At 39.1% G+C, this 25,214-nt stretch overlaps 1 protein-coding gene across 1 annotated transcript in view; it reads right to left on the bottom strand.

Moving 5' to 3' along the window:
* Nucleotides 1-25,214, bottom strand: part of PRTG (protogenin) — an 87,603-nt gene that overhangs the window by 61,515 nt on the left and 874 nt on the right. Inside the window, exons 2-3 of the mRNA XM_017736862.1 lie at nt 25,026-25,131; nt 24,597-24,899 (exon numbers count right to left, since the gene is read on the bottom strand). Coding sequence (XP_017592351.1) covers nt 24,597-24,899; nt 25,026-25,131 — 409 coding nt within the window. The remainder of the gene's footprint in view (nt 1-24,596; nt 24,900-25,025; nt 25,132-25,214) is intronic.

Genomic DNA, 25,214 nt, shown 5'->3' with positions numbered 1-25,214 from the left:
CTACTTAACACACTTCACGTCATTATGTGATTTTCTGAATGAGCCTTCTTAAAGGCAAAAGAAATTCCAGAAACTTACATGTTGGTTACTGTTTCATCGCAGCTGACTCTAGCCCAAGACTGGACTACAACTGTAAAATAAAAAACCTGTAAGAATGAAAGATAAACCCAGAATTGAAAGAGTAGGACAGTTTTCAAATAACCAGAATGCACCAAATATTGAGAACATGATAGTGATGCTCAAGTGTTTCTCAAGAGATAATGGCCACTCAGAGAGATGAACTGCTAAGGTGGAAAGAACAAAAGTGCATAATGCCATTTGTACAAGGCATGTGTTAATGCTATTGAGAATTTCACAACAGCCCTAACCCTTCAAGTGAAGCCAAGATCTTCCAATTTCTTTAAACTCTCTGGTGAAGAGGTTTCATTTGAGAAAAATAAACTTGTTAAAGTTTATTTATGTTAAAGAGAAGCTGTGGCTTTTTCCAAAGAAATAGATTTCAGGAGAGCACATGACAACTCTTCTCTTCTTGATCTAGTTTTTGTGATGTACTCTCTCTGAAACACTGTTGAAAAATCCAACAAATATACATGTGTATTACATTTTAACACCAAAGCAAATTTGCATATATTTTCTTGGAGTTTATGCAGTTTCTCAGTTCTTGTAGGAACAAGGCTTAAAAAGAGATTATAAAAGGAGTTCTGCCATGCCTTTTGGCTATATAGACACACATTTCCAATGATTTGCTGCTCAAATTACACACTTTGGTCTGGATCTGGATTTGGAATAAACTTCGTATGAGTATATACTGACAGATCCAGACACACGGCAAGACTGCAGACTGAGCTCTTCTCCTCATTTCTGAACAGGCATTTGGAGTACACAGTGCTGGGGCTGTCATCAAGTGATATAATTGGTGAATCTCTCCTGAGTTTCCCAAGAGATGCTAGTAAAAATTAAGTGTTTTGGAGCCGAAGTTCTGCTTACAATACACAGTTCAGATACAGTTCACAATACAGCAATATGGGTAAAGATTTTCATAACTAAGTGAAAGGGGATTACTGTGAAAGGGCATCCTGTATGTGCTACTGCACAGTGATTCCTTACACTCACTCTTAAAACTTTAACCAAGTGTTGTTTGACCTAGAATTAGTATTTTTACAATGTGATGCATAAAAATGAGAGATTTCAGGAGAAAAAGAACCTGACCTGTAAGGAAAGATGAAAAGAGCCAGGATCTGATTAGCTCTGGGAAAGGAAACTCAAGAGAGAAGTGATAGTCTTACCGATTAATGAGAGTCATTGCTCCCTGTTCTCCCTAATACTTCTTTGTATATTTGTAAGAACAGAAAAGGCAAGAAGAGGTTTTAGCTCCAGCATGGGGAGCTCAGGTGAGGTTGCTGAATGGAAATGTACTGGTACGGAGCAGGCAAATAAGGGAAGCAACTGCATCTGCAAAGACGATCTCACTCTGTCTGCACAGGCATCTTCCTCCTTCTAATGGCTATTATTTAGGAACGGAGTTCCATCTGTAAGAGGAAGTGATATCATCCAGAACACATTTGGCCCTTTCAGGCACAAAGGAAAAGTGTCAGTTCATTCTGACTGTTATAAAAGACTGTAATTCAAACAACATAATGGCATTCCTATAAATTACCAGAGATTTAAGTCCTCTGATAAACTGTAAGTGTGACTTTTTCACTAAAGTCAGCTGTTATTTTTAATTTCGGCCAGAATGGTTAGAAAAATACACTTTTTCTATAACCCTGCATTTTAAAGAGATATTCTGAAATTGCATGTTTTTGTACTACTATTGGCTAAAACTTCAGTTTAATATACTTAGTTTTAATTAATAACCAAACCAGGCTGAAGCCTGATACTTAAACTCAATTGGAACAAAATTAATTGCTTTTTTTCCAAAAAAAAAAAAAAAAATCAGATGCACCACTAAATAAATAAATAATCAGATAAATCATCCAGGCTGCTGACATCACTGCCCACATGTTAGGAACTCAATGAAAATTCTGGAGAATGCTGTATCAGGTGCTTAACTTATTATGCTAGAATTTAAAAACTGTATTTTTCTTTCTCTGTATCAATAATCCCTGGCAGTAACGCTATCTCACATTGACATGTTAATGAGTTGTGCTAACCTAACAAAAAGTAACTGATAGCAATAAAACAACTAAACAACTCTTCTCCTTCTCCCCAAAAAAATAAAACCAGGGAGGGGACTGCAGTTCATATGCCTTTTCTCATATAACTCAAGGCTCTCAAGGTGGTTGTTCTTCTCACTTGCATGCTGAGAAACACCTGTAGGAGGGAAAATGGGAGGAGAATAATGACCCATCCTGTTCCACCCCCTGTGTAGCTGCAGGAGAGAAGAGCAGAATACTGCACGTTATCCTTATCCAGTGCACAAGGAAGTCCTGATTACAGGTTGAAGCTCCAACACCAGTACCCACAGATTTTAATGTCCTTGAACTAACCCAGGCCCAACCACATCTTCAGTCCCAGAAAGACCTATAACTCCAACAGCCTTTCAAACAAGCTTTTCCAGACAATTTCACTTCTAAAGGTAGCATAAATTTTAAAGGATTAATGAACCAGTTCACCACAGTTTTAAAATCCATACGTGTGTGTGTGCATATATAGCATAACTGCAACAGATAGAGAAACCAGTCTTTAAGCTATCTCACTTCACCTCACTGATACCTTAGGAAAAGCTGTGCTAGAATGGCACCTTGTACACTCTAATCCCAAACTAAACTAAATCCTTTTAATGTGCAACAAGGAGATTGCTGCTATTAATCCCTGGATCTTAGGTACTAACACTAAACTGTTAGACATGACTTTAAAATCAGTATTCGCTCGAGTTGCCTGGCAGCGTGGTCATCTTGCTAAAGGGCATTAATTTTACCTGTTTCCCAGCTTCCTATTTTAGCTTTAATTCCTACCTTTCCTTTGTTCTATCAAGCTGGTTACTACAAACTCACTCTTAGAAAAAAGGCAGGATAGACAGACCTAAGACTACATGACAGATACACATTGGTTTGCCATGACTGCGACATGTAATTTCTCAATATGAAAAGGAAAATAACTTTCCTGGAAAATCTAAAGGTTGCACATAAAAAGTGGGGGGAGGGGCAGGAGGAAATGACACCCAATTCAGATATTATGTAACAGAAGAGAAATATTTGAAGGAAGAAAGAAAAACAAGAGATCAAATCAAACAGCAGCCTTGAATTACTAATATCAAATCCAAGGAAGAAAATCCTTCCCTTTAGTATGAACACTGTAGCAGCAGTTTTAAAGATGATAGCTCAGAATTGCATTGAAAAAGGAGTCCAGACTCAAACTATTACCTTAAAATTAAATAATAGGGAAGTTAAATGAGACCGAAACTGCCACATTGATTTGACACGATCAATAATTGATATGGGACACCTATTAATCTCTCTACCCCACAGATTTTTTTACCCATTTGCCATTTAGTATTTCCTAGCAGTCATTTTAACACTTCAGAGAACGTGGACCAGAATTACCGTCAGTACAGAACACAATGATATTCTACACTAATTGTTCCGATGCTTTGGAAAACCCTGAAGAGTGGGAAATTACAGAACTGCATTTTTATGAGCTTCTATCTTAATACTACAACTTGGGTTCCTGAAAACACAAACCTAAACAATAATAATAATTTTTTAAAAAGAAATAAAAACGTCCAAATATTGCAAAAAGCTAACAAGATTAAAAACCCCATTTCCACAGCATGAAAGACACAAGCACAGAGTATGAGCCAGGTTTGGCCATGAAAATTGACATTCCCTTTAGACAAAACTGATCCTTCACACCATGTGCTCCTCATGTTTCAGTTCACAGAATAGTACTGTTGTATCTGAGGAGCAAATTTTTCTGGAGCATTAGCCTGCAAAACCCTTTCAAAATCACATTCTGAATTTGGAAGGACCAGAAAATGCTCTGCACATAGGGGTAATTACAGAAAGCTTTCACTGATAAATACCAAGAAATCCCGGATGAGGTGATGAGTGAGGATTTGGGCCATCTGCCCTTTCTGCTACTCTCAATTCATTACTTCTGCTCTGGACAAATCTTCTCCAAGGCCCTGACTGCTCAGCTAAAGGCTGAGCTCCTTTGCACAGCTTACTGCAGTTTGCCTTCAACATACTGCCAGCCAGTTTGGGAAACTGCTCTGCTAAAACTTATGGTCACCTTATTGCAAAAACTTTTACTCCAAGCCTACCACATACTTACTTCCACACTAAACTAAACAATGAGAGAGAAAAGCAATAGAGAAAGTAGTGTAAAAAAGGAGGAAACAATGGTATGGTCTAATTTGTCATTTCCTCTCTCATATTCTTGCCAACTTGCTGGCAGGTATCTAAGAAGTGAAATGTTTAGACAATGGTTTCCAAACTAAGATGCAGATCACCAGGCATTACTCGCCAATCTCCAATAAGAAGGGAGAAAAGAAATAATTAGCCTCGTATACAAAACCCATACTTATAAAATACAAAGAAAACTGTTTCTTTGTGCATTAAAATCTCTGTACAGCAATGCCCAATGTTTCTGCTTAAAAAAAAAAATTAAAACCTGCCCATTCAGAAATTACCCACTACTTTTCTGGTACTGAAGAATGCTATAATCCAAAGGCAGTGAAATGGAGAAGCAAAGAGGTCAACAGCCTGAGCACCCTTGAACAAAAGTTCCCTTGGAGATGTCAGCTGCAATCTCATTTGTTTCCTCTAACACTTTCAGGTCCCTCTGCTCCTTTCTTTAAAGCTCTTAATTCAGTGGCTGACGAATGATCATTTTAAAAATCCCTGTACAGGAATAACCAAGTCTGAATTTGTCCACTGAAGATCACTAAGCTCTCCATCATTTGGGCTGGGACTAGATTCTATAAAAGTGCTTATGGCCACACACAGACAGTTTTCGCCACCAGCTTCTCAAAGTTAAGACCAGTCTGCAGTTTCATATATAGTATTTTCTCTTCCTGAAAACCTGGAAGTCAACTAGGCTATTCCGGACTAGGTTTTTAGGGAAATGTACTCATTTATCCTTTCTTTCCTACACTATATCCTTATTCCTTCATTCTAACAGTATCCCTAGAAAGTAGGAAAATATATTGTCTTCTCCACTGTCCTGGTTTCAGCTTAAAACCATGACATCCACATAGAGAATGGAAGTTTTGTGAGCAAGTTTCTGATCTATTCCAGTGCAGAAAATCAAGAGAAGAGGACTCAAATGCATGCATGTTGAAGACAGGAAAGGAGAAAAACCTCAAAAAGTTAAGAAAAAATACCTCAACACCATCACAATACATCAGGAATCTCTCTGATATTGATCAATTTTTCCAAGGATAAAAGCAATAATTTCTTCTTAGGATATACTGTACTTTAAGAAAGATGCTCTTTTCTTTTGCTGAACAGGCAGCACTAAATTTTGGAAAGTGTTAACCTTAGCAACAGAAAGAGTTCATAATCAGCATGTCCACTCTGTATGTTATGGGAAAAAAAAAATCTCAAAACAGTTGAAGAAAATTGGCTCCTCAGAAGTGGATAATCACCCATCAAAAAGTTCTCTTCAATGCAGAAGCACACATGCAGGAACAGAAAGGTACAATTTGACAAGGTGACTGTTCCCTCCTCACTTCTTCAAATTCCTGGAACAGACACAGAGGTTGTTATCCATGACATAATAACATAATTGTGACAATAAATGGGATCCTGGGCAGCAGCAATGCACTAGAGAAAATAACAGAAGGATCCTCACTTACAAACTACCAACCCATGAACACCTTATTTTACAGTTTGTTCTCCTGCCCATCAGGTGCTCTTAGAGCAGCACTGAGATGAGAATCCACAACTGCAATGCAAGGCCATGCATCAGAATTCCCAATCTGTGAAGGAAGAAAGTACAGGATAATACACCTAGGTCTTTCTATTTTACTTTGGTAGAAGCAGCTACTGATACTGCAACAATGCCACTCTTGCAGCTACATCCAAGCTACTCACATGACTACACATATTGCCTTACTACATCTGAATAATTTGATAGGAGGGAAAAAATATACCACTACCACCCATACCAATAAAAGCAGACAAACATATCACCTCAGGAGTTATCACTAGCACTGTTTTAAAGGAATTAAAATCTTGAGGCTTTGAAATATGTGCCTCTATATATTCAACAGTTTATTGATGGTGTGACTGACATTCCTTACCGAGCCATGTAAACAAGCATGAGAGATTTGATCTTTCCACTTTTGAAGGCATCCCAGCTGGGGTTTTCCCTTCTCAGTCTATCTATCATCCAGGCGACAGTGTGTGGCCACAGAAGGCACAATAAATGCTAATGCACTTATCAAGGAATTCCCCTCTGCTCTTCTGCAGACAAGAAGCATAGGAAATAGGAGAGAAAAGGCACACAGTAAGCCACATTAACCAGCTTCAAAGCTGTTCTACTTGTGTGGCTGCATGCATTCAGTAGAAAGAACACACCACTTTCTCCCTTGCAAGGACTGATTTCCTTCAGCAGTTTGCCTAGTGATTGCCTTCTAGTATCTATGCTTAATCCCACAGATGCCTTTCTTTGGAGTTGCTGCCATTCTGTGAAGAATTAGTTCTGCTTAATAGCCCAACTGTTGCATGGGGAGCATCCAGCACAGTTTTGCACTTTACAACATGAAGACAAGGATCAGAACACAAGCAGGATTTTGCAACAAAAGACATGCCCCTTCACAACTAACCTAATCTGGCATCCAAAAAGAAAAAAAAAAAAAAATAGAACATTAAAGATTTAAAGATTGACTGCTGTGGTTCTAAAGTTCCTCAAAGAACAAGAAAAATTTAATAATCGCTCAGTGCAACACAGAAAAGACAATTTCAGCACTTTGCAACAAGAGTCTGCAGCACTGCAAGCATAAATCTGCACCATTCTGACCAATGACTTTCACTGCAGATGCCAGCAGAAGGGTAAAACCTCTATTTATCAGTCTTGTATCTCTAAAAATGAATAAATGCTATTCCTGGCTAAAATAAAACTAGACCCAAAGTAGAGTGCAAAACCCACTCTTCACCTCACCCTGCCTAGCTCATCAATCAGAGGAAGCACCACAGAGCACATCCCAGGCCAGGAGCAGGGCCCCACACATTCCTCTGCTGCACCGCCCACCACTGCGCCTTCCCTCACATCTGGGGGAAGGCAGAGAAAGGGGTTTCATTTCATACAGTGGCAAACTGACACCATCCCCATATGAATGAGTGTAAGTTGATATGGTGGTGCTGTTAAGTCTCCAGACTGTCAGAAATGATATTCCTGAGAGATAGGAGCACTCTCCATTTTTTGCTTACAGTGTTTCAGGATCAGCAACCCAGGACGAAAGGCAATTTCACTGCAAAATGCTGAGCAGGGGTGCTGGGAATTCAAGCCCTTCAGCCCCCTCTCCAAATGTCAACATTTCGTCATTCCCACAGGGAAAGGAAAGAAGAAATGCCTCCACTTTCAAGGGCCAAATGCCTGCAGCTCATTTCCCTGTCACCAAATGCTCCACTACTGCGTTACACAGCCCAGAGACCTCACCCAAGAACAGTCTTTCAACAGAGGGTAGCAGAAAGAAAATCAGAAACAAACTTCACACAAAAAACAAAGTAACAAAAGACACTGTCAGTACTACCTATTTATTGAAGCAACTTAAATCCTCTAATTAGACACTTACCTGAAAAATTCTGGAGGTAGGGGAGGGGGAAGTATTTACAACTCTTGCAATTTTCACATGAAACAAAGTAGAAGTGCAACCAGATAAAAATTATATTGCCTTCAATGTCTTTAGAGGAAGTCACCTTGCTATGGCTATTGACTGCTTGGGTGGGAGGCAATTGTTGGACTCTTGGATTTCCAGTTTGCCCAGTCACAGCACAACTAAACAGCCATGTTCTACTAAGTAGGTAATACATCTAGTTATTAGAATACTTTTTTTTCCCAATACACAATGACAACCCATTTTTCCTTTCCATGGTTTTTAAAAGCTCATTATTTGTCTCTGACTCAAGGCCATGAATCAAAGCCACCAGGGAAGCACTGAGGGAAGTGTTATCTGGAGCCCAGAGAAGCTGTTATCACCATCTCAGACATCCTACTCCAGCCTGAAACAAGTAAGTCTCAAGCAAGGGGACTGATCCCTGGGAAACACAGCTGCTGGCAGGAAAGGAATACCACCAGGCCTCCATGAAAGAAGGCTGCCTATTCAACAGGTGTTTTACTTTTCCCAGATTTCTGACACATATGTAGAGGTGTATAACAGAGAAGCGTTAGCAAGGTTAGATTATCTCAGATTTACATCTTCCCTCGTGTTCTTAAGATAGTTAAGCCATTCATTTATCTTGACAAATACAAAATTCTCCCTTTTCCCCAAAAAAAGAGGGAGAGAAAAGAATACAACAGATCAAGCTTTGCTGTATTTTCTTCTAAATTATGCACTTGTACTTCCATCAGCAGAAGTAAAACACCTTGGCCTGAAGCCAATCAGAAATCCCTCATAATACGTTCAATAAGCCAAATCAAAACAATTCATAGCTTATGAGAGTGGGGAAAAGAAACTTGAAGGTCGTATTTCATCTGCTGCAGCTCATCATGTTCATTCAAACAGAGGCAGGAGGTTAACTGGCCGGATCTGCTCTCTAATGCCTGTTATTTCCAGTGGAAGGAGCTAAGCAAGGACGTGCTTTGCTCAGTACTTCGTGAAGAGGACCAGCAAGAAAATCCTAATTTTCTTGGAAACACAACCCAGCTGGAGGTCAAATGGACAGAGGAGCCTGGCAACACACCAAAGCTGAAACACACCTCCCTAGTGCAAATCCAAGTTGGTTTTTTGTACGTATTAGTTATAAAACTGAAAACATGATTCAGGTTTCATAATGTATGGAAACAGCTTCCTTGTTTTACAAGAAAAGGCATTCTAAACCAGCAGAAGAAAACAGCTCTCCTGAGCATTTAGAAAATGCTGAGTTTGTGCAAGAAACAATTGTTAGAGGTGAAAACAGGGACTAGATAGATAATACTAGGGTCTAACCTCAGCTTTACCATTGCCTGTGTTGTCTGGAGGAAAGTAATTTATTAGTTTGGTCCTGTAGAATTTACTCTCTTCTCACTTTTCCCTTCATCCAAAACAGAGGTAACACACTAATCTTTTACTTATTTGAGGCTTCCCTGGATTGCTTAAGACCATATACAAGAGGTAGAAACATTAATACTCATCTATCACACATATTAAATCTAAGAGTGAGATTAATAATAATTAATATTCTTAACTCTGACATATCAGCAAATCACAAAAATCTATGAATTTTTGGGCAGAAACATAGTGGAGTGGACAAGTCACAGAAAGGACAGGGGGAAACAACAAAAAACAAACAAAACAAAACAACCCTATTGCACTGATGGAATTGAAATTATCTGTCCCTCTACATGAGCACCACACTGCACTGATAAACTAAATCTCTCTTTGATTGAAGGCCAAATTAAAACGGAGCAATGCAGGAACTCTTCTGACCCAAAAGTAATCCACTCAATCATATAATGCATCCCCTTCCTTTTAGTAAAATGAATAGCCCTCCATAGAACCTTTTTCTTCCTTGACAAGTCCTTGACAGAAGAATGTGAATCTGGACAGTTAAATGAATCAATCACCAGCTGCTAGTCTAGGGCCAAGATGGTGAGCCGAGGGGCCTGCCAGAGTTCACTGACCACTGGTCAAAGCAGGACAAAGGCTTTGCCTCTATGAATAGTCTGCTCCTGGGATACAAAGGTCACTTAGCTGCCTTGGAAACGGTCCCCTTTGGTTATTTAAAGTTCTCAGGCTATTCTGCCACAGATGATATTGTTTCAGGTGGTCACCATCTTTCCCCATCACAAGTTTGTGAAAGGCCGGGCAACCATTATTTAGATAAACAGAAGACAATGGTGAACATTGCAGAAACTAAATAGTGAGAAAAGGAACAATTAAAATACATAAAAATAACGCTTTACACTTCCCCATAATTCCAGCTTCTGAACAGGCCTGTGAAAAACATCCTCAGAGAAAGAAGGTCCCTGCACCCAAAGGTACAGATCCCCAAGAGGATCCAGGTGTACATGCTGCACTGAAGGCACGTGGTCTTGAATACTTCACTGCTTTTGAGATTCTTTATATAAATGTATCAGGAGAAACAACAAAAATAAAAAAGAAAGGAAAAACAACAACAACACACCACCCCAAGTACTGGGGCTTTTCTCTAGTCACGACTGCACAGCTGTATTTCCAAAAATCCGTCCTATGGCTCAACATAAGACCTGTAGCCTAACAAGAAGGTGGTAGTCCAGGCTATGTGGGGGAGTAAATACTTCAGAGAAGAGACAGAGCAGATAAAAGAGGAGGTGAAACCCACAGGTGCCAACTCCTCCACAGCACTGGAGCACACAGTCCTGCCTGGCACCTCAAAATAGCCCTTCTTCTCTGCACCAGCAATAAACCCAGTTTTCATCTCAGTCATATGGCAGAGTAAAGTTTGTACTGACAAACACCAGAGAGTGTATAGATGAGCATATGTGTGTATATATATATATATATATATATATATAAAATACTACTTGAGCATTATTATTATCAAGTTAAAGTTATTGCTAATACATACTCAGATACCACATTTTGGTTGAATCAGAAAGTTCTGACAAATCTATTTGTTTAAGAAGTTGCCACACCTCTGTTACAAATCTTTTTTTCATGACATCCTGTCCATATAAAACTCTAATACTTTCAAGCATATTTATTTCTTTTTTTTGTGTTACATACATCATTAGATAAATGAAGCCAATCCCTAAATTTTCCCACTCACACATTCAATATACCTGTCTCTCACATGTGTGTATACACACACAACGAAAATTTTCAAGCCCAAATGCTCAGAAGTTGGGAAACTGAAGAAATGAAGCTGTTTATGTAACTGATTTGCTCTGTTTATATACATGCTTTAGGAAACAATACAACTGCACAATCCACTTCCCCCACTATTCACAGCACCAAATGAATGGTGCTCACATAATGAGCATCTATTCAATATTTTGTTTTCTCCTCTCTGTTCAGTGTGTGGCCTCATTCCTTGTTTATTACACTCTGTTAAGCATTGCCCTGAACAGAGTTACCAACTTCCCTATGGCCTTTCCTGCTGGGCTGTGCACTACAGTTCTTCACAAATGTTACTGCATCCACTTTCACAACACCTTGAGATTACGTTCCATTATTAATTTAATTTTACTGTTGGGTATGGACAAACATTTGGATGCGGACTGAAATATTCACTAAATTTAGACGTCCAAGACATGACACTGATCCTTCACAGCACTCCACGTGTTGCAATCACGGACAGCTCCCCCAACTTGTTGCAGCTCCAACTGATCAAACCTCAGAATCTCGTATCAAATATCAAGGCCATAAGGAACACATAATCAAAGACTTCCCATGAAAAGTAGGGACACGTGGGCTCATGTCACATATTGCAGAAGCTTCTGGCTGAAGCAGCAATGCATTTTTAATACTCTAAAGATCCCCTGACTAGATTATTTTTTGTCTTTCTGAAGTTCCCAAGGGAAGTTCAGGCCTCCTGGGTACACTTTCCACGTCCTGAAAGATCAGCTGCTCAGATGGGCACACTCTCTTGAGTCAGTCTTTGGCAGATTCCCGGTCCTCTTCCACTCCAATCTTGTACCCATGGCAGTCTCCAAACTGAGCCAAGCCCAGGTCCCCTCACTCCACAAGATTCTCCTCAGCACTCGCCTCTTCCCACCAATACCCTTCCTGACCTCTAGACACATGATACCACTCACACCTCCACCTCACCCCCTTCCCCTCCCAAACTTCCTCTCCAGGTAATTAGAGCATTGTTTCCAGCTTTCGAAGCCAGCTGGTTTCTCCAGGCAGTGTTAGATCACACTTCAGCTCCTCATTAATGCAGGACAGGAAAAAAAAGCAAGTCTACATCTGTCCGGGACTGCTTAGAGGGAAAGCCCAACTTGGTGTTCACAAGCAACATGCTCAGCACAAGCAGCACCTTCTGTGTCTCTAGCTAGTCAAGCTGAGTAAGGTTGTGTGAACATTTGCCAAAAAACCAAAAAAGTTTGAGATTTTTCCTCAGAACTTACATGACAACCAATTCTAGTCATAGCAACAACAAAAGCTACTTCCAGACACAAAGACCACTTCCCCAACAAGTTCCATGTCTCTGTTCCCTAAGCAGACATCCCCATGCTGTCCTGGTGAAAAAAAGAGAAAACACAGAAAACAGTTTCATCTTAGATTTGCTCAAGGCAACAGGATAAACAGCCCTGATTAAAAATACTGTATTAGAAAAATTTAAAAGTAAAGAGATGGATGCTTGCATGACAAATTTCTATCCAAAAGGTTAACATGTCAGAAAATTAGCAACAACAGTTCTACAATATAAATATTTGGTAAATTTAAGAGCAGAGTGCCACTAGCTCCCTTAGAATAAGATCATCATTTGCACACACACACAAAAATAACAGAGTAGAAGAAAAGTCTACCATGATAGTTTTTTTGCAAGAATCATGATTAAAAGCTTTTTTAAAAATCATGATTAAAAGATTAATAGGCTTCATCTCTACTATGCAAAAATAAAGGCTGGCAGCTGATTCTTTCTTGGGGCAGGCGATGGGGGGACTTTTTATGCCTTCTTAGAAAATCATGGGGTGTTCTTCCCATTGATAGAACTCTAGGCTCTGCTATTCAGAAACATCCTTGCTAAGAGGACTATAGCCAGCCATGCTAACAATTCAAACCTATGGCACCTTACCTAGCACAAATATTTTAATTATTTTAAATCAAAGTAACACCCTGCTGAGGTTACCTTCAACTGCTATGTCTTGAGAGGGTCAGAGCTAATCTACCAGTTAGTAGCTGCCAGAAACAGAAGACAAGCTCTTCCTAGAGAGTCCTAAAGCCCCACTACTCCTGCCTACTTACCTCTAGCAAACTAGTGGACTGATTAAACTTCTTTATGTTTCACTGCAATTTCTTTTTTTAGTAACTTCATGTTTACGTCATGAGAGGACTTTCATATCTAGTACAGACGAAAAGCTCCACGGGCTACTTACTACTAATGAAGGTCATTAAAGAAAATGTCAACATTATAAACATTCATCTAAACACAAAGCACAGATTTCAAATGTGCTTCATTCTCTCAGCAGGATCTGCTCTCAGGATCTCCTCTGGCATATCAAGTATACACAACCCTAAAAGGAAAGAAATACTGTTTTTAAACCGAAGTGTAATAAAATTCTTCATGAAAAATATTTATTGTGTTCTCAAAACTGACCATTTTCAATTAAATTTCTGACCATAAAGGAGTCTAATATACTACCATGTGCTCCATAATAATACCTATTAGCAGGTTAGATATGTTGTCTTTTATGTATAGAGTTTCCTGCAGTCATTTTATGATAGATAATATAGGAGTTCCTTTAATATGTATAGTTTTTATTATTATTGTGTATTTATCTTAAATAAATCCATGCAAAACCAGTAATTACATAGAGGGGGGAAGGGAGGATAAAGCCCTGTTTAGATTTCAGGGATTCACCATCTGAAAGCTTTTATTCTTCCACAGTGAAGGAAAGTTATGACCTTTGACATGTGGCCATGGTGCCAAAGAAACTGCTCATAAATGTGTGTCAGTAAAGAAGCAGAAATCAATAAATTCATTTAATCCAGTGAACTATTATGTAGTGAGACACAATATATTTTCAAGAGCCAACTGTTCTACTCTTTCTCTCAAAAGACAAAAATTTTATGTAATGGATTTTTTGGGTATTCAATTTTTTGATGGTATCTTAGACCCTTTAATAAATATTTTGGTTAGTTATGGCACAATTTGTTAGTCCATTCATATCTGTTTGAAAGATCCCTGATACAGCTGGATCCAGGTAGCACAACAGGAACACTAGAAGGCAGGCAGATATCCTATTAACAGCCTCTACCATTACCAGAGATAGCTATCCCACAGGAATCAAACACTGGCAGGTGTTAAAAGTGTGTATTTTTTTCTATACTGGTGGTCAAAAGCAGAAAAAATTGTTCATCATTCCAAACAAAGTAATTTCAGAAGACCAAACAAAGCACTGCTCTACACTATTAAAAGGCTTTCAGCAATGCATTTGGTCACTTACAAAACACTATGAGACTCAGCAACAAGCAACATTGGGTAAAGATTATGACCATTAAAAACAAGTACTAACTGCCCCGTGCTGGGAATGTCACAAAACTCCCATCAATGCTACCAAGAATTTCGCAGTTAATTTCTTATATGCTGTGGGATAAAATTGAGCTGCCTTCCTGGCACAGACTGGCTGAACTAATAAAAGCAAGATCCACTTTCAACCTCTATTGAAGATCAATGATAAATCTGCTTGCAAACTGCAAGGCTACAGGGCTGTTTGCATAAATAAGCATTGAAAGCAAGAGGGGAAAAAAGAGCTGGTCATATGCTCACTTAGGCTTTGGGAGAGGAGGTGGGGGAAGGAAGTTTCACCCTTGTAATTTGGGACATGCTATGTACAAAGTTTCTCCTCAGGCAAAATGACAGAGTCGTGCCAGAACTCCCAGAGAATATTTCCAGTTAACATCAATTTACCGGATGTCACAGACAAGTTTAATGAACAAAATGATAAATGTCTGTCAATGGCTTCATAAAGTCAACGAATTCTCGCTACAAAGAACATACATAATGCACAGCTCTGCCTGAGGCACATGTTACAGTTATTAGAGGTTTACTAGAGATCTTGATGTGGACAGGGAAATGGTAATTTAATAATTTACACTAGTTAATTTGCTGATAAGTCATCTAAGCAATTTATTAATATGTTCAAGATTGTACAAGCAGGAGTAAGCATTTAAAATTCTTCTGCATGTTCAAAGACTTTAAGGTTTCTTTTAAAAGATAACAGGTTATTTGCAAACTTCCAGCTGTAACAAGTTGTAAAGCAAAAAACAATACTGTGTAACACTGAACTGGTTTTATTGTACATTATTGCAATGGTTATTAAAATAGCTTTTTCTTAATCATAATTATTGTCTGATTTTAAGTGAAAGACAGACCACCTGAGACAAGATATTATAGTTCTGTGGAATCATTTTTACCTCATCTAAATTTGGGGTCAAAACTGACCTCAAAGTATCTTATGACACTTCCCTCCTCTGCCACAGCTGTGAAAATAAGCTCGCACTGGAAAACAGCACCTCCTTCCAGTCATCAGACAGGAATAAGGAAGGAGGGGTCACCAGAAGCAGTTTTGCAGATCCAAAACAATGATATAGCACATATGTGACATTTATAAGAGAAAATGAAAAAACAAAAACTAAATGCAGCAAAATCAGCCTGCACCTGACATGAGAAAGAAGAAAGAGTGCGAACATGGGAGAGGACACAAATTATGAGAAAAATTTCAATGTTAGAACAGATCAGCAAATAAATGAAGAGCTTTTCTATTTGATATGTTTTGCTTTCCATTTTAAGGTGTAAAGTGTCTCTCAATACAGCTTAAAAGAGCTGGCAAACCCACTTTGTAAAATATGCTGATAGATAACTTTTACGATTTTAGAGGGAGAAGATGGAGCCTTGCTGTTCATATGAGAAACTCATGCTGCAAAGGCTGAGATGTAAGCTGGTTTTCTAAACTTATTTTATCTTGTTTAGACTTTAATCTGAAATACCTCAAAATAGAGCCAAGAAAACCCCAGAAACCAGGTTTTACACTAGAAATTCTGATCTACTGAAATGAGAATAAACAATGTACTCAATCAATGTGATCAAGATTATTATCTGAAGATGCTAAAAATCAAATTTGAAAATATAAAATTGCTTCTGTTCAAAGAATCCTCTCCAGTTTCCAACATTCATTCATCACTCTATACAGGATGCACACCACAAGCTGTAAAGACTTAGTTTAACTTCCCCCCAGCTATGTATTAAAAGAACACCAGATGACATGCTTAACTCTTGTAATAACTTACCTCTTACTACCTCTTGTAATAAAGTACCTCTTACGCCTGGTCAATCAGATAACTATTTCTTTTAAAACTCTCTCTCATAAGCACATAATTTCAGAATTAAACTATTGCACCTCAGAGTTGAAGAGCAAATTTCTAACACAATTCTAGGCCAAGGTAAATTATTGCTATTATTAAATTCTAAATCATAATTTTAACACCTTCTGAGGCTAGAGGACTAGGACAAGGTAAGTTTTGCTGCTTTGTCATCAATACACTCAGAGTAGCTTGCAGCTAAAGACAGACTTTTCTTCTATCTAAAACACTGTGTTTGTCCCACCTGAAGCTGCAATTCCAAAAATCTTGCACATATGGAATTTGTCACCCATGCCACCATCCACCTAAAACATGTGCTTGGCAAAGATGTTCCACACCAGAATACAGATACAGTGAATTGCAATGTTTTGAGACCAAACCCATCCGACCACCAGTCCCTTGGTATCAGTCAGTACACAGGAAGTTTTCTTCCTAAGATTCTGTAGATGGGAAAATATATCAAAGACCCCCTCTGCAGCTGGCTTCATGCTTTTCACAATACATTTCTGCCACCATCCTGAAACAGCAATCATCTTACTCCCCACTGTCCAGGAGAATTGTACCAGGATTCTGATGGCAGATGCTGCTTTCAAACACAGTTCTTCTCCAAGGCTGGAGGTGTCATTTGCTTAGCACTATTCTACCATTGAAAAAATTGGTAAAATACAAGTAAAAATGCAGCTGTGAGGTCTTGAGAAGAAGAGACATTTGTGTTCCAGGAGTCATTCCTTTCCCCAAAGCTTTGCCTACATGCAGAAACAACGTCAAAAAACCCCTTTCAAATAATTTATGGGAATACGGGTATATTCTCATTATTTTAATCAGAAGAGGAAGTCAGTTAAAACAGGTATAAATGCAAGAATCATGACTACAGAAGGTTAAATAACTGCACTCTCTGTGGACTTTCTTTCTCCCCAGTAACCCTGCCAGAGATGGTGAAGTAGTGTCTTGGTACATTGCAACTTTTGCCTCAAATGATATAATCCTGATAAAAGCTTTGGATATAAAGCTTGTTGTCAGCATTCCTATGTCTTTTACAACAAGTTCATTTTCAGTATTTCATTTCTCACATTGCATTCTACTGCTCTGACATCCTGTAAACAAGCAGGTACTTACAGAATACTGTTGCTACAGTGTGCAGGCTAGAAGCAAACATAACTTGCTCAAGCTTAACTACTGAAAAATTTACAGTTTTCTCATTAGCCGAAGTCAGAGAAGTCAGACCCTGACCACAGTGGGAGTTTTAAAAGTTGTTTAATGTGTAATACTGGCACAGAAAGACTCAGGAACCCTGAAATTTTTACCCCATAAAATACAAAGATTACACATTCTGTCATTTTTGGGTTTTGATAATAAGAATCTAAGTGAACTTCAGGAGCAAACCTGTCTGCCTCTGGGGGAAATGATACCTAGATTCTATTTCCCTAAGCTGCAGATGCACTGCTGTGTCAGAAACCTCTACCAGAAGTACAAGAGATGGGCACTTGAGAAACAAGCACTTTGAAAAGGGCCTTGAGATGCTAACCATATTATCCAGATGCCACTTAGTTTATTTTGTCTTTGAGGGCATTTATGTTGTTAAAAACAAATAAAAACTTCCACTCACCTAAGACAAAATTTGATTTAATTGGGAAAAAAAAAAAAAAAAAACAAAAAACCAAAAAAAACCCCAGCAAAACCAATAGACTTATTATTGAGAGGTAGGAAACAAAGTAAAAGAAGCAGGGAAAAAAATCTGTCTAGTAATGCTTATTCTTATTTTCCTCTAATAAATTAGGAAGGCCATCTCCCTCCAAAGTTTTTACATACAGAAAAAACAGAGGAGGACGTTACAATAATTCCATACACTAAGTCTTAGGCAAACTGTCCATACTCAGGTGGTTTCACAGCCATCTCTTCCCTAAGTCTGCTGTTTATGTCTTTAAAAAGTAACAATTTAATTTGTACAACCAAAAATTGTTTCCACTACAGATGCAGGTTTTGGAAGGCTGCCAAATGGATTTCTACCTCCCAACACAAGTGATCTAGTGCAATTTTTTTTCCACCTTTAACTCAGTTGCTGAGACAATCAACATTTAAATGTAGACACTGCTTAAAATGCTGTTGCTTAAAAGCTACCTAGAGGTTGACCCTAGTAACTAATGTTGACCATACAACCCACACTTACTCAACAAAATGTGGAGTCTTGACATTGTTGATTACTTTTTCACTTAGGTGGTGATTACCAGTTATAAAGACTGGAAGTAATCAATCCCAATTTAACAGCTGGGCCTATTGATGAAACAGAAACAAAACAAAACAAAAAAGCAAAACTAAATAAAGATTATGTCCACAATTTTGGAGATAAAGTGTGGAGAAAATACAAAATCCTGAGGAAAACAAACAAATACCAAGCACAAATTTGTCCAACAATGGGCATGACCATATTTCTGTAGGAAAACGCTTAGTAACTTTTAAATTCTTCCTCCAAGATTCTCTTTTGTCATTGTCTTAAATTGTTCTGCACACCATCAATAGCCACAGCTGTTAAATTGTGAAGACGTGACAACAAGTCTCTAGGCAAACAACTGCTCAGAGTGAGATCCTTTTCTTCAGGATAATCAGAGCTGGCTGACAAAAGGGGGCCTTACTGAATGCCCTTTCAACAATTTCTACACCAAGAAATGCAGAGAAAAAGGGAGGGGGAAGAAAGGGAGCAGTGGGGGGGAGCACCACACTGCAGGAACAGAACAGCATCTTTTGCTGCCATACATTGCTTGCAAGTAGGAAAGGAATCTCCATAGGCTAGTGCACATAGCACACACAGAATTTGCACCAGGTAAGAAGTGAGTGCTTTTGGTCACAGCTCTGAACAACATGTAGCACAGCACCATGTTTTCCTTCAATACTTCTCATGTAGGTGAAGTTTTTATTAGCTTTCGCTACAGAATACACTGACAAAAAGATTGAACAGTCTTTTAAAAGGGACACTAGTAAAAACTTTATACATTGTAAAGTTACATTGATAAAAACTAGTAAATAAACCCTAACAGCTTTGGTGTTACTAGCTAGGAAGAAAAGCAAGGGCATGGAAGGCCTCAGTCTGGCATTAGTCTTGACACAAATTTGAAACTGAGGTGTTGAGAAAATCCATAAAAAGCTCACTTCTCAAGTAACATGGTAGTGGAAATGAACACTGTTCATGTGCACTAAGTTTTTGGGGTTTTTTTTTATCTTGGTAATAACATAAAAGCACATTTCTTATTCTGTGGAAGACTCTTACAAGTGCAGCCCAGTCATTGCTGAAAAAGGAGGGAATTCCCTAGTACCACCACCACCAAAAAAAAAGTATGGTTGTGTCTTAAAAGGATAATTGTCTTCTGTCAATGTGCTGCAGGACTTCAGGTCAAAATACACTTGGAGAGTTGTAGAGAAAAATACTACAATAAAAAGGGTTAAGAAAGATAATATTTCTCAGTTTTCTTATTTCTCAAGGATATCTCAGTTAAAGAACAAAAATCTTACAGTTCTTCTTCATTGTTATCAACTGACATGGCTGACTAAGACATTGGAACCTCATCCTCCTGCCTAAAAATACTGGAATTTAAATGCACTAAGGATCAGCCATGTTCACTCTCAGCTTAGAAATAAATTTTTCTCTCAGGATATTCAAATCAACCAATCAAAGCAACAGCAGTAGGGCAGCACTTGTCAAAACCTAGATCACCAGGTTCCTCAAGCTGTGTGTAACCACACCAGTTCTACAGCATTAAAACTTTGGATCTCTTTCAATACAAGACTATTGGCTACAGCTGCCATTTGCCATTTCACTTCCACCACAGTCCAAAACCACTTCTGCCCTCTAACACCACCTTTCTTTCTCACAATTTGTACCTCTCTCCATTACTATTTAAAATAATTAAACATACCTTTGAGTTTTATACGCATTTGAAAGACACCTGAAATGACAGATTCCATAGAAAATGAAAACTATATTGTTAGACCACAGCTATTAATCCTGTTATTTTAAGGCAAGATACTAAATTATTTTTTAAAAAATCAGTAGCAGAAGGGCAAAATTTTTGCTTACATGTTTCACAAAGACTGTAGTTTAATGAGTCTAAGTTTCCTTAGCCTTCCCCTGTCCCCACTAAGTCTTCCAACCTCCACACCAGTCCTCTCAGTTACACCAGTGCAATCACTGTGAGTGGCTCCAAGACAAACCATATTAGGGAACTCATCTGGGTTAAACACCGTCTTTTGTTTTAATTCTATTATTTTAACCCAGACTAGTCCATGCTCAGTTAGCTACACATGCAGTTGTGCCCACACAAGGTACAGCACAATGCCAAAGTGGGAACGAACAGCTGGAACAGCTAAGGAAACATGATTGTCACAGTACAGAAAGAGGCTCAGCTGGATGCACTCTTCAGTGCAAATATTTAAAAGCAGAGCAAAAGATGCTATTAGGCTATAAAAACATAAATACAGCCAATTATTGGCAGGACCAGAAGTCAAATCACTGCCTCAGCAGGTAAGCAAAATTACGAACTTTCCACAAAGTATAGCCTGCTATGTGTAAAGGGCCCAGCATTCCACAAACTGCAGTGCAGTGGGCACACACAGAGTTTCCCTCCAGGAACATGTTCCCAGAAACCTTCTGCTTGCATAACCTTTCCCTCTTGTGCAATGTAGAAACCTGTACAAGAAGAATTAGGCCTACATTTCTTGTAATTCACAAACATTAAAATCAGTTCAGCCAAGTTACAAGAGGAGAAAGGGTTATCTAGGAATGCTGTTTATATACCATCCATCTCAAGAATTCCATTTCCACTTTTTGTGAAAAGGAAATAAACAGTGAACAACCTATCCAATCACTGCCCAGTGCCCATGTTACCAGCTTCAGAACATGATCCACCTTCTCGATTTCTCCTGAATAATATCTTATTGGAAGTCGAGCTTTATTTTTAGACAAAATCTTGGTTAACTTTGGTTAAATCTAAATTTTAAAATGCAGGAAAACAAAAATCTCCGCTTGTTTACTTTTGGCTGATTCCAAGTTGTACCAAAAGGACTTTCGCTGGAGTCTCCATTCCCTTTATATTCAGTTAAAAGGGATCTCTCTCAGTAGCAGTGACAAAAGTTGAATTTTGAGTAAGTCATGCTCTTAAGTAGTACCATTTCCCCCCCCCATGTTGCCTCACAAAGAAGCAGATAGGACCTCCTCCTCTGCTCCCACATCAATCAGCCAGCTTTGGAAGTAACTACAAGCATGTACTGAAACTAATATTTAGTTTTACTTAAGCACCACCTCAGCACCAGAGCTTCCTTCTAAAAAAGTAGGGGGATCTCACAAAAAAAAAAGAGCCCTAAATTAGTCAAATTCTTTTGTGCATGGATGAACAACAGGAAAGCAAAGCCTTGGGGCCTCTGGGGAGGAACCCTGTCCCTGCAGACCTACTCTGATGTGCTCGGGAGATAAGGCTCCATAGTGACACTTAAGGAAAGGCCTGCTCACATTTGAATTTCTGCATTCCTCAAGAACAATTCATGGCAATCACTAACTTTGCAGAGGAGCTACATGAAAGCTTTGGCCAATGAATGAGGGTCATCTGCTCTTTATCACAAGGGTAAACCTCATCCTGGCCAGTTTCTAACCTTTTAACCCTGTGAATTCTTAATTTGCACATGAATAATGGAATTCTTGCCAAGAGTGCAACCTTCAGCTTCCAGTTTCTAAGTTTAGAAACCAAGACCTGATCTCCTTGTGTGTTCAGATCTTAAACTCTTGGACAGATTAAAGTTTTTGATTTCCAAATGCAACACTAAACATTACAATTCTGAAGCAAAAGATAAGCTTATTGGAAAAACCTCTGACCAGGCAAAGTAAAAGAACATCCTCACACCCTGCTGCTACCAGTAACTGAAGAGAGCATTTGCTTTTTTCCTCCAAAGAAAGAATGCCCATTTAATGCCTATTCTCCACCTGTTTAATATGTATAGTTCCTTCTGTACCCTGACCACAAGGTAATTTGCCTTTGCAGCAACCGACAACTGCTTCTAAAAAGAAAAATTGTAAGGCTACAAAATCCCCCGACAAGACTTTCATTTATTTCACTTAAAACGTCTGCAAAGTTCAATCAGTTCGTGAGAGCAGGCAGAAACACTGTGAAAATGAGAGAGAAAACTAATTTTGCACATGTTTTATGGGCTCCAAATGATCACAATACAAATTGCTGCCACATTTCACAGCTTTACAGTAAAGATGACAATCTGAAACGAGTCATATTGGCGCATGACTAAAGAGAAGAGCCTGCTACATAGGATAACTTCATGTTTGGTCACTAGTTAACCACTTAATCACTAAGTCAACAACACCTACTGTGATCATTATGGATCCGCTATCTCTTCCAGTTTTCTCCAACAGCCATAGAAAGCCTTTCAAGTATTCAAAGAAGAAAAAGAAACCTTTTGTCACAGTCCACAGAGAAGGGGGGAAGGAAAAAGAAAAGGGCTGCAAAACAAGAATCTCATTCCACAGCATGCAATCTATTGGTTCACAAGTCTTTCTTGGTGAAAATCAGCAAAATTAAACCACCTTTCTGATGAAACAATGTGTATGCTAGAAGCAAACATTTACAGAAGCCCAGTATTGTCTGAATAAATCCAAATACTACAATTGCATTACCATGCTATTCTACTGTAATGCTCTGTAGTATTCCGGAAGTTCTCCAGTATTAAGCATAGAGCTCATCCTGCAATGTTTCCAGTTTAAAGTGGCCCTGAATTTTCCAGACCTACACACAGAATGCATCAGCCACTTGGCTGCTTAGCTTTATGTTGGTTAACAACAACAAAAAAAAATTCTATCCTCTTTAGAAGGGTTTTCTTGTCTAATTTTTAATCATGCTGACACTCTGAGTGAGGTGAATTTAAATGTCAAAAATTGTAATACTTCATTTTTCACCATTTTACCAAAAGCACCCAAGAATTACTTAGTCTATTAATCCTGTACATGAGCAAGATAAAAAGTAATACATAGGCAGGTTTTTGAAATGAACAGTCCAGAGTTTCACATTCTTACAGCATGTGAAAACTCAGCATTCACTTGGAGCCACCTGCTTCCAGAATGGTTTTGAACCACCCAATGCTCTGGCTCACAGAACAAGGCTTTTCTCACCTTCCTGGGGGATCTTGTGGACAGTTTTTACAATCAGGTCAGAAGGACACAGAAAAAAACCTAACAAATGTTAACATTCACACATCTTTTAATGTAAGCTAATGTACCAATTTCAATAACTATTGTCATGTTGAATTTAGTAAAAGCTGCAACTTAGAACTAATGTCAAGTTTTCACAGAGGTACCAGCACCAGTTTTATGCAACTTGCTACTAAAAACAGGGTCGAAGAGGTCAAAGGAAGTCTTTTCCTATTAGATTAAATTCATCAGTTAAGTCCTATTATAGAGGGAACATGAGAAGACTACATAAACTGTGTACTCTCTGTGTTATACGTTCTTTGAAATGAAAGTTTTCTTTACTTTGCCAAAATTTACTTTTCTTTGAAAAGTACATTCCTATGTACTTTTGGGAAGCAAAAGGAGATCATGTTGTAGAAGTAGTCTAGTGGCAAAGCTCTGCACTGCCATGGAAAAAGGCACAGCATTCCGTTCCTCACACACATCTCTTGCTCAATGTTTAAAGATGATAGGAAAATAGAGGGCAACAAACACCCGGGGTCAGTCTGTTAAAGCCATAAAAGCACTTAGACACAACTATTTCCTTCACCATTCATCCAGCAGCAGGGAGTCACTCCAGAAACGCGACTCTCGCTTCCTAGTGGAAACACATAACAGGCCCTTGTGGGAGGTTCCAGAGGAGTCCCAAAAGGAATAGCATCCACACCTGCTTGGCTGAACACATGTCAGAAAAGCAAGGCCTTACAGTTGGCCAGAAAACCTTTCCCCTCTTTCCTCTCCAGAGATAAACATCTATATTAATCATTCCGCCTGCTCCAAGACGGCACAACACAACATCAAGCTACCGAACAAGGAATTTTTTTGGTTTTTTTAATCAATTCTGTAGATAACCCTTGTCAGGCTGCTAGAACAGCACTTGGCAAACAAGACCCAGGACTTCTGTAGCCAGCATTACTCTGCATCACCACCTGCTCCAGAGACTGGTGACACACATAAGCCACCCACACAAGGCACCACTGCCCAAGAGGTCTCACAGGCGCCTGCACCACTTCTGCCACAGCAGAGACTCAAAAAGGGACCACCATAAGTTTTTCTCATAATCTTTAAACATTTAAAAAGAAATAAAGGTTCTCTAGAATTACTCCATAATTTTGCATTTTAACTTTTCAGGTACACAATCAAAATGATAGGTTGTTGTGTGCTGTTTAGGGAACTGCTGTCACAAACTCACGAGCAGGTTAATAAACAGGAGCTGGGACTTACTTGCTAGTGTAAGGTGGCTTTTTTGACTGAGAATGGCCCCATATTTGTTCAGAGCTAAGCACTGGTAAAATCCTTCATCAGACAGTTCTCCCTTCTTTCCTTCCACCTCACTGATATACAACGAGCCATTGGATAAAGTGTAGATCCGTTCATTTTCAGACACTTTGCCTCCATTTTTCAGCCATGTAATAGTTACAGGAGCTTCACCACGGGCTTGGCAGTCTAAAACCACCGGATCCTTCCTTGAGACAGTAACGTCCTGAGGCTCTTTCACAAAAAACAGTTCACTAAAGCACCACACTCCTAAGAGAGAAGGAAAAAAAAAAAAAAAAACAACAAACAACAAAACATTTTGCCTGTAAGGACAGACATGTAAGCAGAGACGTGCAAGTCACCAAGCACTGTGAGCCGCGAGTCATGCCGCGGAACCCACAGCACGAGGTGAAGCTGTCGCTATCACACGCTCCGAGCGCTCCGAACTCGGACAACTCTGGGGAAACTTGGTACTGACTCCAAGCGGCGCGAAGCCCTCAGGCTGCAAAAAGCCAAGGAGCCAGAGAGCCAGCGCCTTCCACACCGGCTCCCGCACCCCCCCACCCACGGGCGGGGGGGGGCGGG

Source organism: Corvus brachyrhynchos, unplaced genomic scaffold (genome assembly GCF_000691975.1).
Source record: "Corvus brachyrhynchos isolate BGI_N302 unplaced genomic scaffold, ASM69197v1 scaffold200, whole genome shotgun sequence".
NCBI classification, from domain to species: domain Eukaryota; kingdom Metazoa; phylum Chordata; class Aves; order Passeriformes; family Corvidae; genus Corvus; species Corvus brachyrhynchos.
This window is presented reverse-complemented; position numbering and strand designations above follow the sequence as displayed.